The sequence below is a fragment of the Diadema setosum genome, chromosome 11, assembly GCF_964275005.1.
Source record: "Diadema setosum chromosome 11, eeDiaSeto1, whole genome shotgun sequence".
NCBI lineage: Eukaryota > Metazoa > Echinodermata > Echinoidea > Diadematoida > Diadematidae > Diadema > Diadema setosum.
Window position 1 is genome coordinate 12,523,786 of NC_092695.1, and position 13,501 is coordinate 12,537,286.

Genomic DNA, 13,501 nt, shown 5'->3' on the forward strand with positions numbered 1-13,501 from the left:
TATTATTATTATCATCACTATCATTATTATTATTACACTTAGTATTAGTATGATTATTGTATGATTGTATGATTACTGGTACTTCATTGTACTACTACTTTGGTAATGATCACCATTACTGTGGAATTAAAAGAGCTGATAATGGATAACTGGGGGAAAACATAATATGAATGAGGACTGGCAGGGTAAGGAGCAAACAGTATAGCATATCAAAACCTGAGATTAAAACACGTACCTTCAGCATGAATTTTCTGCGGTAGCCATTTTTACAGCATCACCACATCAGTACGCTGCAACACTGTGCCCCATACATGAAAGACCCAGGTTCATTAAATGACATTTCTGTGTATGTACATGTCACATTACACAATACATTTTTGTTTTCTTTTCAGTTAATTGCACTTAAAACATAATTTTTGTGTCATTTGGTATCATTTCATTTCTTTTTATGGCCAGTCCATGGTCATTGCTGGATGTGCAATGAGCAGAGTTTTAGAGAAAATTCAAGGCTTTGCTTTGACGTACATTCCACTACAAATCTATAATCATTTTTCTTTCCAATGACCAGTAGCTACATATTGTCCAGGCAGCACTTTTTCAAACACTACTGTGACAGAAACTTACAATCTACTCCCAATTTCATTGGCGAACACCGCTTGATACTCACCACACGATGAAACTACATGTGAGAGGAATGGACTTGCAAGGAAAGCTTTCATTATACTGCCGCATTTGACAATTCATCGATTGGTTTGGGTGGGTTTGTGCATTTGAGCAAAATATGCAAACTTCGCATGCAGTCGACCGAGGCGGGGGTGCGAACATGGCACATAAAGGACTTTACATCCCAAGACAGGGGAAAGAAAGTTACAACCTCCCTGAAATGGTATTCAAAGCCCTGTGGTTGGTGACTATTACTCTATAACAGAATTCATCATCTGTTACATCAAAAATTGTATCATGGTACTTGTAGTAAGAACACTTGCTTTTCAACTTGTCACAAAAACTATACTCAGCCTGAAGTACAGATGGTCTGAAGGCACTCTGAAGGCTTGCAAAATTGAAATGGATCTTATCAGACTTCCAATTAGATCATAGACCTTTGAACATTCATAAATCTCTCAACAATTCATATACTGTAATTGCATAGAGTTGAAAACTCATTACATGAATTTGAAAAAGACAACATCCTATTGTATATCATTTGCCGGTAGAAGGAAATAAAAATGTTCTGTCTATTGGTGAATATGACAAATAGTGTTCCATTACTATTTGTCATCACACACTGTAAAACAAGGTGTTTACGCTGCATGATTTTTTTTGCATATTGGAGCCGACAGCCTATTTTTTGCAGCATGAAATTTTTACAAATTGCCACTGGCATTTAATACACAGTGTAGACAAAAACTTTTGTATGCATTTCAATTCCGCGAATCTTGATCTTGAAAAGCAGTCAAATAATTCTTGGTATACAGAAGGTGATTGGTACCGGTACTTGACTCCCCAATAAAATGCTGTGAGTTTTATTTCAATCATTTCCTCTTATTGCAGGGAATGAAGCTTTTTAACTTCTATCTAATGTGTTTGTAGGAGAGCTAGGAGCATTAGAATAAACAGGTGATTTATAACTCAAACAAAATTTTTTAAAAATCTGTAGCGGTGGGGCATACGACTGCACCTGAAACAAACTTATAAGGCATTTGTTTATACTGTATAATATATATATACTATAAATAATTAGAAAGTTGTGTGTCTGTACCATACCTGATATATACACAAACACACACGTTTATTGTAAACTATGTATACTGTACATATTAAAGAAAACATTTCTGATATAATGGACTGCTAGCTTTACTTCAACGTATAATTCTATCAGAAACAAACAATGAAAAAACACCACAATGAAAAATCCCCTTTAAGAAACTGCATACAAGTGAGTTGCATTGTACCAAAAAAGAAAACGAAATCAGAATCAAAGGCACTACCTCCTCCATAAAAGAAACCAAACTGAATGACAGAGAGGCAACTGCAAGATTTTACTCTGCTTTGTTGCTGTTCCACCAATTTCAAAGCAGGAAAACATTCTTAACCTCTGAACTCTATACGTGACACTGAAGTTGGAATCATAACTACATAAGAAAGAGAAAAGGTCATTCAGATTTTTTAACAGAAGATTTGAAATATCCAACCCTATACACAACCATTAGATAGTCAACTACATACAGTGTATTTCAATAATGATTTATTTAAAGTACAGTTGTATCTCCCAATGCCCAAATAACCAACAACTCCATTCTCTTAACAAACAAATAAACAATCAAACAAAGAAAGCAAGCACAACTTTTAGGATTACATCTTTGGGAATGGAAAAACATCAAGCCTGACAACATTGGTCACTGAATCCCGTGATGATATTCTCATGGTGTGAGGCAATAAACATAAACACTGCCATGACTGGCACTGCTTCTACCTCAGCAGGGCTCATCATCTCCCTCCCTGGATGAAATCTCTCCCGTTTCTATGACTCCTCCTCATCATCATCCTGAGCTGTAGTGGCAGCTGCTCCCACAGTACAGCAGACGCAGCAGCAGCCAAGTCCGCACACGATGTAGATGACTGTGATGATCCAGAAGGAGAAGTAGTAGAGGACCGGGTGGCAGTAGTCTTCCTCTTGCTCAGGATCAGTTGTGTTGACCACACGATAGATGCCATAGACCCATACATTGCCTGGGAAAGAAAAAATGTTTCAAAGATTTAAGTTAGTCGAAAAAAGAGCAAATTTTCTTTGCTCAATTTGCCACTAATAAATTATATTCAGTTCGGGTCAGTTTCCTTCTGTTTGCGTTTGTTAAAAATTGAGTTAACGAATCCTCAGACTACATAGGTGGTCAATAGCAAAGAGGTTATTTCTCCTGTGTATTCGCTAAATCCATGGAAGTTATCGAGCAGATCCAGATGCAGACTTGCTAGGTACTATAAATTCTTCATGAGTTAAAGTCGCTTGAACACTAAAACTTGAAGCTGCCCCTCCACCCCACCCCCTGATAAAATCCTGTTTAATCCTCATGCATTTAGGTCTTCTTTTTCTTTTCTTTTTAATTCACTGAGACAAACTTGAAAAAGTCAAATGTTGGATATAAGTTGAAGGGAAAATCCAGGAACTTCCACTGCCATAAAGTAAACAATCAAAGTCACCGAGTGAGTCAAACTACAAATCTGATTTCCCCAGACCTCAAGTGGAATAGTCTTCCCACTATCTTACAACGCAAACTGACATCACACAACAACCTCCTTATAACCCCAATACCCTCTTGGTAGTTTTTGCGTGTGTGCCGTACATTAATGGATATTTACGCAATTTGACCGGTCAGTCCTGTTCCAAAGTCTTAAAAAAAAATTTTTTTTGGTGTGTGATGTATAAAGCTGCAGCTTATCAATTGCACTTTTTCTTTCTTTTTTTATATGGAGTCTACATTGTGATTCTCTGATTTCAATCATGAATACATCAAAGTTTTAAATGACTGTGGTGACTGTTTTTGGATTCTGAGGCAAGGTAGAAAATAAGCACTTGTGTGATTGCCCAGGGCAAGTGAAAATCAAAGTCAGGCTAAGTGTTTTGGAACAATAAGAAAAAATGCTTGCCAGAATTCGAATTGCGAAAGCAAAAAGTTTTGTAGCCACCTTTTTTTTTTTTACACTTTTTCCCCCTTCAAACCCACATAGTCAACCATACAGAAACTCAAAGATGATGATTGTTTAGTGATGCAATGCACTTCAATTTCATTTCAGCAACTTTTCAACACTTACATGAAGAAGCAACAATGAAATGCAACACATACATTTGACCGAACCACGTTTGTTACTCCAATGTGTTTGAGTGTGCAAATCAATGTGTACTGTTTATTCAAATGATTGTGTTTTATCATGAAAGCCTTTGACTACAAGAAATTTTCTTTATCATTTTCCTATATTTTGGGAACTTCCTTTTTGGGGAGGTAAAATTCATGTTGGGGCAAATGTTCTGCCCGTGCGAGCAAGTGGGGAAAAAAAAAATGTAGCACCCTGTCTGAGGACTTACTACTTATGTATGGCCCACTCTCTACACTTAACGTTAGCAAGTAAATCAGCAATGGTCTTGGAATTAAATCATGGTTGCACACATGACCCCCTGGCCACCCGATCTCAGAGTGATTCCTAAATATCCCCTTACATACTTTTCCTGCATTCACACTATGTCCCATGTAGGGGAGCAGTTGCAAGAGATCTTATTTTTATTTTATTTTATTTTTTTACAATTGCCTGTCCGCACTAATACTTGACTGTCCCAAAGCTGCAGGGGCAAATGGGGCTTGGGTCAGTTCCTGGCATTTGACACAAAAGTTTGCACATGTGCACAGTTTATGAATATGCCTGGGCACCACAAATACAAGCCCAAGGTCACTCTCCCTTCCAAATGTTGTCCCTGAACATGACAAGCTTTGCAGGGACACCGGAAAAAGTCCCAGTTTCTGGACCTGACAAGCTCCTGTTCCTGGACCTGACAAGCTTTGCAGGGCAAAGTCCCAGTGAACGTCCACACCACGGTTTCAGAGGGGAAAGTCCTATGGGACCTTGTGTGAACAAGGGGTATGTGTGGGTAGGGGTAGGGGTATAACAAAGAAAGGGACATATTACTAGAAACTCCCTCCCATCTTGTTCACAACCTCCTCCTCATCTCATTAAAAAAAAAAGGTTCTCTGCTGCCAATCCATTCAGCCTACCTGTGATGAAGAAGACGAAGAGGAAGCAGCCCATGAGGTGGCTGATGAAGCCCTCGTACTCCTTGCGGTGCCGCACCTCATCCTCTCTGCCACCCGGGTACTTATACCGGTTCCTCAGATCAGATAGGTTCTTCATTATGGACACGCCCCCCATGACAACAAGGAAGATCGGGATACGGTGATCAATCGGGCAACGTGTAAAGTATATCCCACCTGCAAGACACATTAGAAGCAGGATTCTCAGATGTCTACAGCAATGTCAAAGTTTCACACATAGCATTTCATAGAGAATTTGGGGGGAATTTCGAGTCAAGATTGAAAAGTTTTAGTATGACTGTAACTCTGCAAAAGTTACAATCATAAGAAAGTAGCTAGAATGTAGTGCAGAATACTTGGTACTCTGCCAAATACATGTTGATTAACTTCCACTTTTGAAAAAAGAAAAGAAAAGAAGAGTTTAGCTATCCCAACTTGATCTACATGTCGATAAGGCCTATGAAGAATTTAGAGAGATGATATAGTATTGGTGGAGATGAGGATTGGGCTTTTAACTTTTTTGCGAGACACCAAGAAACCACTGATGAAATAGTACAGAGCATACCATTCTAAAGGGAATTCAAAGTTTATTTGATGAAAATTGGTTTTGGAATGGCTGAGACATCCAAAAACAAAGTAAACAAAGCGATCATTTGTAATAAAAGGTGGGACACCTTTTATTAGGATCGCTCTGTTTTTGCATACCTCAGCCATTTCAAAACCAATTTCATCAAATAAACATTGACTTCCTTTTGGAATTACATTCCCTTTATATTACATGAGAGGTTTCTCACTATCTCTCCAAGAAATGTTAGAAACCTGAAGTTAGTTCTCAACCAAAACTATACGATCCCTTTAACTTACAAATGGAGCACACATATTTGCATGTGAATTTACTTTTCGCTATGGATATAAAAAAGGTCCAAATATTCAACTTCTAAAGCCATGTTACTAAAGCTATCTTCTTCTTCAAATTTCACTTACATTGTACATATTGTACATACATATCACAAAAAAAGAAAAAAAAAAACCTCTTTTCTTCATAACAGTGCAGAAAAACATAGACAGAGTCACAAAAGCAAAGTCTTCAACTGCCACAAAGTAACCATTTGGTTTGAACCATTGTCTCTGACTCACCAACAGCAATCATTGCAATAGGGATGGCCAGTGAGACGACCAAGAAGATGGATACAATGGCTGGAGAAAGAGAATAAGAAGATGTGATTGCAATATGAATCAAACACTTCCTCTGAATACAGTGACCTTTGACCTTGGCTTGTAACCATTCACTACTATCATTTTATCTTTCGTGGAAAAAAAAAAAAAAACTCTCTGCTTATTCTTATTTGTTCCCCCAATGTATTTACCACTGGTCATTCCCATATGAAGTTAAGATTGAAAAATCCCATTTTTAGCTAAAAGTTCAGTGACCATTGACATTAGACCTTGGTTACCATTTCAATGCAAAAGCTGTAGGAACAATAAGAAATCAATCTGGGAGTGTATGATTCAAACTGGATCAAGCTTTGTTTTTTGTTTTTGCATGGGTATAGGGGAGATGGTTCAACACATCATATGTCCAAGAAAATACTGGACACATTCAAAATTTCAAAATTTTCCACTGCCTTTTCACTTGTTTCTTCACATTTTACTAGCACCAAAATGTTATTAAAGTGACATTGAAACAAAAAAGGAAACCCAAAAGAAACTCGATTTCAAAACCGTTTGAAGAAAATGATATCAATATCACATTGGATGCAATGTCTGTTCAGCCCCAAATTGAAGCAAATACTGTTTACTGAAAGAACGCATTTGTATGGTTGACAGATATGAGAAATGTATGCATTCTCAAATCTTGACAACAAATTGGTATTGTTGCAACAAAGATAAAACATGTCGATCATAATGCATAATTGAATAACTTAAACCATACTATAAATAATCAATACTGTTGCTGGTATAAAATGAGACAAAAAAAAACTAGAAATGTCGCTTTGGCGACTGGTATGCCTCCGCCATAATGCATGATTTTCCCAATAGGTCTAGATAGTACATGTGGACAATGTGTGATTACATTTTCACGAAATTGGCAAAATACTGAAATGACAAGTTTGTCACAATGTCTTAAATGTTCACCTTCCTTGACCTAGGTTTAATTGGATGAATAGGAGAGCATGTATCTAGGGATTTAAGGACTTTAACTTGACTTTGACCCATTCATACATTTAGGCATTGAGTAATTTTCAAGGTACAGGTGTGGAGAAAAAGTGCAATTTCTGAATTGAATAGTAAATTGTTACCATTTTCATCTGGCCCTTGACCCTAAAATTCATAAGATAATCACTTTCAGGTAGAACATGCATAAGATGTACTAAGTTTCAAGATAACTTGAGCCACTTCGAGATATGGAGGAAAAAGTTAGTTCAGCACTTTCACTTGATCTTTGACCTTTTGACCTTTGAGGCAAAAAAAGAAGAAAAAAAAACTTTCCAGAAAATTTCTATTAGGTTACACATGCATACACCAAGTGTAAAAAAATAATAACCCTGCTGGCATTGCATAAATATGAGGGAAATAGTAAAATTTTGAAGTGTTGCACTTGACCGTTGACCCCTGACCTTTGACCCCATGAACCCTACATTCTCTAGATAATCACTTCCAGTCAGTACATGTATATACTATGTTCCATGAAGATACCTTGAACAATTTTCCAAGGCATGGAGAAAAAAAAGAAGTTTTGATATTTTTACTTGACCTTTTGACCTTTGACCTTTGACCTCATGACCCAAACTTTCACCAGAGAATTTTAATTGGGTAATACATGTTTACACTAAGATTCAAGAAAATATCTTCAGGCATTCAATAGATATGGCGAAAATAGTGAAATTTCATGTATTTGACCCTGACCTTTTGACCTTTGACCTTTGACCTCATGACGCAAACTTTCACCAGAGAATCTTAATTGGGTAATACATGTACACATGTATACACTAAGTTTCAAGAAAATATCTTCAGGCATTCAATAGATATGGTGGAAAAAGTGAAATTTTATGTATTTGACCTTGACCTTTTGACCTTTGACCTTGAGCATGTGCACCCAAAAGTTGATAGGCACAACTTCACCCCCTAATACACATACATGCCAAGTTTCATTAGGATACCTCAACAGGTTTTGATAGTTACCTTGTCCACAAAATTCATTACGGACGGACGGAAGGACGCATGGACGGACGGACGGACGGACGGACGGAAGGACGGACGGACGGACAACCCGAAAACATAATGCCTCCGGCACCACTTCGTGGCGGAGGCATAAAAAAAAAGACAGAAAGGTCACATTTCCTCCAACTCGCTTTTGTCCGCAGGGTTTTGAACAGTCTAAAAGGGCTGACCATGCAGCACATGTCAAGGGGCACAAGACACACACAAATATAAACTATGCACTTGACACAATTAAATACTCACGCCAAGTTTATCAGCATGCGGCACATTGATTTGCTGATGTACATGTAAGTCAACATTGCAGAGATTAGGACTATGAAAAACACTGTTGCAGATTGCGCATTCTCATTGTGTTTCACTGCCAGTCATAGAAGTAAAATACTTGTTGACTTATGCGGGGTGATGAACACAGAATTTTCCTAGGGTTCATAGCCACATAGGCCATTTGTTGACTTGTAAATGTCAACTCACGCAAAGAATTTCATTTGAAATCACATAAGCAAAAAGGAAAAAGTATAAAAAAGAGACCTTTTTTCTGCGCAACTCCTGTGATAAAGTGTAAACACATACATACAAAATACAACAAATTGCTGCTAAACAGCATCTTACTAATATTTACCTGTGCTAAGGAGCAATTGAAATGCCCTTTTTAGGTAATCTACTGGGTTGTTGGAGTCCCTTTTGGCATCTTTCATTTTGCCAAATAGCGAGTTGTAGGAAGGGGGTGCATCTGGAGGAAAGATAAAACAACACATACGACTAAGTAGAAAGGATGAATGAATGGATGTAATAATCTTTAAAAATACATCAGGGCTGCACAATAACCCATTTTTTTTTCTATTGGACCAACTTGTCTGTCGGACCAATATGTACCCAGTTTTTCCATTTCTTACTGGTCCATTCCTGAAAAAGTTACTGGTCTGACAGTGATTTTTACTGATCCTGACCAATTGATTAGTGCCTGTGTGCAGTGTTGCATACATGTAACTCACATCTATGTTTGATGTGGAAAAGAAGATCAACAATTGAGAGGAACTGAATGAGAGTAACGTGGACATCAGAAAAAACAGTAAAGATGCATTTTTTTTTCAAATAAAGTTGTAAAGTAATATAAAGTAATCAGTAGAAAGGCCAAAGCAAGATTTTTCAAATAAATAAATATCAAAGATCACATTAAAAGGAACAAAAATCAGATACGTGAATTTTCAATTCCATGTACATGACATTCAAGACGGCTTCATAATGATGATTGCAACAAGGCATTACTTATACTTGAGACAGACACATACATGCATGCATTTGCAGCCTACTATGCAATGAACTGTGTGGGATAAGCATGATAATGAAAGTGTTTATGACTGTGTTGAACACATCATACATTGCATCAATCTCATAAATCAACCAACTGGATAGTGGTGCAAATTGCATGAGCCACCAAGGGGTATGCATCAAAAGTTTGGCATTTCCATTCTACATTCATGTGCCTGCTTTGTATTGGAATTACAATCTCCTATAGATGCAATGCACACTGTAGATGCCATGTTGATGTCATGCCCTTACAAGCTTTCTATATCATGCTAAGATCATCCTACTTGCTTTCTAAATACAGCAAGAGGACATCATGTTCTTGGCTCTGAATTATTCCAGAGTTGTAACTGTTATGTAATGATGATGACTTGTGCATAGGATAAGGTCTTAGTTATCATACAACGTCCGAGTAGATCCTTGTAATTTGATTGGAGGATTGTTGGTGACATGATATTCAATAAGTACTGTACTGCATGTACTGTGTGTTGCATATTGAGGATCGCGTCGAGCATGCAGCTAGCGCAGTGTATGTGTGCGGTACATGCATGCGCGTATGTAGGCCTACTTAGTGCTAGTGTACGAGCGCTAGCTGTGACCTGTCTCTACACTGATTGCACAAGCCAGAAAGAGAATCGCAGTGGATATACATGTAAGTATGGCTATATTTTTCATACAGACTTCTAGGCCTACTTAGACCTACCCATCCACAATCCTCCAATCAAATAACAAAGATCTACTTGGACGTTGTACAAAACAAATAGTGTATGGTCTTTACTTGTGCAATGGAACGAGATTTCGCACTCGGTGAAAGATGAGGCACACTATTCAACTCGGCTTCGCCTCGTTGAATAGAGCGTCTCTATCTTTCACCTCGTGCGAAATCTCGTACCATTGCACTCGTGACCATTCACTATTTGTATACTAATTTTATAAACCTTATATCACCTTGTCTAATCTACATTCAGTTATGTCATTGAGACTAGCAATACCACTGTTTCACAGTTGAATTATAACACCATCTCCTTGACTTTACCTGTATGTTTGAAGAACATGGATTATTCTATTTTGATGTCTAGTACAACTGTACACAGGAAGCAAAACAATGCCCTACATTGTGGTTCACTACAAGACAAGACAAGACAAGATGTATGACAAAGCCATCTATTGCTACCTTGTCTTCTGGCTGCAATATTATAGGCTGGAGGAGGGGCGGCCTCTGGAGCTGCAGTGCCCATCACTTCACTGGAGCCATAGGCGGGAGGTGGTGGGTTTTCACTGATACCCACCTCCACATCCTGAGTAAACAGAGAACAAACAAAATATCAATGATAGATCCAGACAGTGGGAGAGAGAAAGAGAGGAGGGCTGTCCGGTGTAGAGACATACATTGTTTAATTATTCAAAGTATGAAAAATATGGAAAACATAGGTGTTTTTGTGTGGGACAGGAAAGGTGAAACCTTTAGACTCAATCTAACAGTGCTGGGGGGGGGGGTATACAAATATTGTCATTAAACAAGGGATCTTTTAGTGTGGAGGTCCAGTGGATAAGACAATTACACTCCTAATTATAAATAATCTCATGCATGTTCTTTGGCAGCAGCAGTGACCACTCTGGAACAGCACAGAGAAAATGACAGGCTAATTATGATGTACAAAATACACAATAATCTTACTCCTCTTTCAGCACAGGACTATATTATCAAACAGGCTACTCAGTTGACGAGAGCCTCGCAACCACACTCCTATCAGGTACCATATTCGAGAACTGAATCACATCGCCATTTGTTCTTTCCAAGAACTGTAAGGAACTGGAATTCCCTGTCGTCAGAAATTGTTTCAGCGCCATCTGTGGGATCATTTCGAAACCGTCTAACGAGTAACGGTTGATCACAGTGCCAGTGGCTAGTTATTTTCGTCAAATTTTCTATGTGCTTGTAAATATCTGTAAATAAATTGTACATTATAATGTAAATAGCACCAGTCTGCAAGAATCTTCAATCTATTGAAGGAGGCAGACTTAATCAGAAGAAGAAGAATACTTGTTAAATACTAGGACATGAATCATTACTGTTGTGTTTACCATAGCACAGACGGTCAATCAAGTCCTTTACGACCTCCAAGTTTCCACTAAATTTCACGTCTTGATGGCAATAAATATGAGTATATAGACTATAGCATAAATATATGCAATTTCATTATAGTAGCCATAGATCTAGTAGTCATTGAGAAGAACAAAAAAAAAAAAAAAATACCCTTTCAATTTGTTGGAATCACAACTCGATCAATACAATTCATCTGTCCGGAGGAATTTTATATAGACTCTAGCCTATAGATCTATATAATAAATATATATACATTTTTTTTTATTTTTTTTTTTACTTTTTAAAGGACAAGTCCACCTTCTGTAGATTGAGAGAATGCAGCAAAAGCAGAGCACATTCTACACGTCGCATCAACTAGCAACTCAAGTCATGAAGTGAAATAACACAAAATTCAATGTATGGGACCGTTCAACGGGTTTTTCGTTCTCCGGTCATACATCCATCAAACTATGAATAATTATGATCATATCGAAATGTGGTCACACCAACAACGGCATACTCGTGTGAACGACGTTAACCACATACGAAATATGCAAGTTTGATATCATATCATACCTGAGGAGCTGCCATTTTCTCGTTCAAGTACGCTCAGGTATCTGTCATGCAGCGAGTGATGGTAGGCCTGTTGTAGGTGCAGAGCAGAGCTAGATTAATTACTGCAGTTAGACGAGACTTGACGTAATCTGTATTCTAGGCGAGACTGTCACCCCCCGTTTGACGTCACTTCTATTCATGAGGCCAAAGTCTAGAATACAACATGCGGTTTGTAAAATACCAGTCAGCCATCGGACTGATAAACATCACAATATGTATAAGCGGACTTATTGTGGTCCCTTATTGTTTCTTTGTAAGTTCTCTGGATCTGATAAACAAGTTGCAAACCTGACAAGAACATCATAACGCCATAATTTACATGGCACTCAGTTTGGACACGGACTGCGCTCGTGCATAGGACACGCAAAGATCTTTTTGCATAAAGAAGAAATCCACTCCAAAATTTTATCAATTTCTTAAGAAAGAGACTCGAAATTCCTGCAGAACAGTTGAAAAAAAAAATGATCAAAATCGGATAGGTAGCGAATGAAGTAAGGCAGTTATGACAATTTGAAATTTCATAAATTTTCGGAAAACACTTCTTGTCGAATAGTTATGAATAATAAAATCAGCAAGCTGAGTGTGTTATGCTGTCACAATGATTTATTTCTTATTCTTTTCATATACAAAAATGACAAAATCTCATATCTGCTGTATGAAAACTTTCCATAAACCACCCAAAAAAAAAAAAAGACAAATGTTACCTCTGTATGTTTTGGTATGGGAAAATGCTTTTACCTGTAGGCCTTTTAGCTAAAAATGATTCTTTCCCGAATTTCATAGAGGCCTAATATACATGAAAAATTGTGAGGGCATGACACTAGTTATCAACTCGCTCATTTGAACATATTCAAGAGGACTGATGGTCAAAAAAAGAAATGTTCTGCGAAAAAATGTGACATCTTAGCATGTAATATCTTCCCTATTTCTAATCCGATTTTTTTTTTCATTTTAGGAACGTTCTGTAGGGTTTCTCTCTCTCCCTCCCTCTTTTTCCGGACCCCCTTCTCCCTCTCTCTCTCTCCTCTCTCTCTCTCTCTCTCTCTCTCTCTCTCTCTCTCTCTCTCTCTCTGTCTTGCCTAGTCTGTACAAGTCCTTATGAAAAGCCACCTCAGTCAATGCAACTGACTAAGTTGTCTGTTTTCGATGTAAATATAAACACCAATAGTTCAGTACAGTACTTTGGTATAACATAGCATGATTAAAAATCAGGGGCATCTGATGAGACTCGAACCCACGATATGATATTGCTAGCCATCAGGGGCCCGTTGCATAAAACTTACCATTGAATTTCAATGGTAACTACCGTCAAAATTAGGCATCACAGCCAATCAGCATCAAGGATTATGAAATTTACCGCTGATTTGAAGACTTACCGCTAGAAAGGAGCGGTATGTCCAGCGGTAAGGGTTTTATGCAACAGGGCCCAGGTGCCATATCCACTAGACTACCGAGCTTTCACGTCGTGAGTTCG

At 37.9% G+C, this 13,501-nt stretch overlaps 1 protein-coding gene across 1 annotated transcript; it reads right to left on the reverse strand.

The window, feature by feature from the left end:
• Window positions 1-2,425: 2,425 nt before the first annotated feature.
• LOC140235205 (transmembrane protein 272-like) lies at window positions 2,426-12,061 on the reverse strand. Its single transcript, XM_072315238.1, has 6 exons — window positions 11,989-12,061; window positions 10,501-10,624; window positions 8,641-8,751; window positions 5,937-5,996; window positions 4,764-4,976; window positions 2,426-2,730 (listed from the first exon to the last, which is right to left on the reverse strand). Exons 1-6 carry the CDS (start codon window positions 12,001-12,003, stop codon window positions 2,522-2,524), a joined length of 732 nt encoding a protein of 243 aa, XP_072171339.1. The 5' UTR covers window positions 12,004-12,061; the 3' UTR covers window positions 2,426-2,521.
• Between the last annotated feature and the right edge of the window lie 1,440 nt (window positions 12,062-13,501).

What these genes read in the sequence shown, in the direction of transcription:
- LOC140235205 (XM_072315238.1), bottom strand. An exon ending in TCAATTGCTCCTTAGCACAG is followed by an intron (nt 5,997 to 8,640) that starts GTAAATATTAGT and finishes CTCTTTCTCCAG; the next exon opens with CCATTGTATCCATCTTCTTG. An exon ending in CTTCGTCTTCTTCATCACAG is followed by an intron (nt 2,731 to 4,763) that starts GTAGGCTGAATG and finishes TTTCTTTCCCAG; the next exon opens with GCAATGTATGGGTCTATGGC.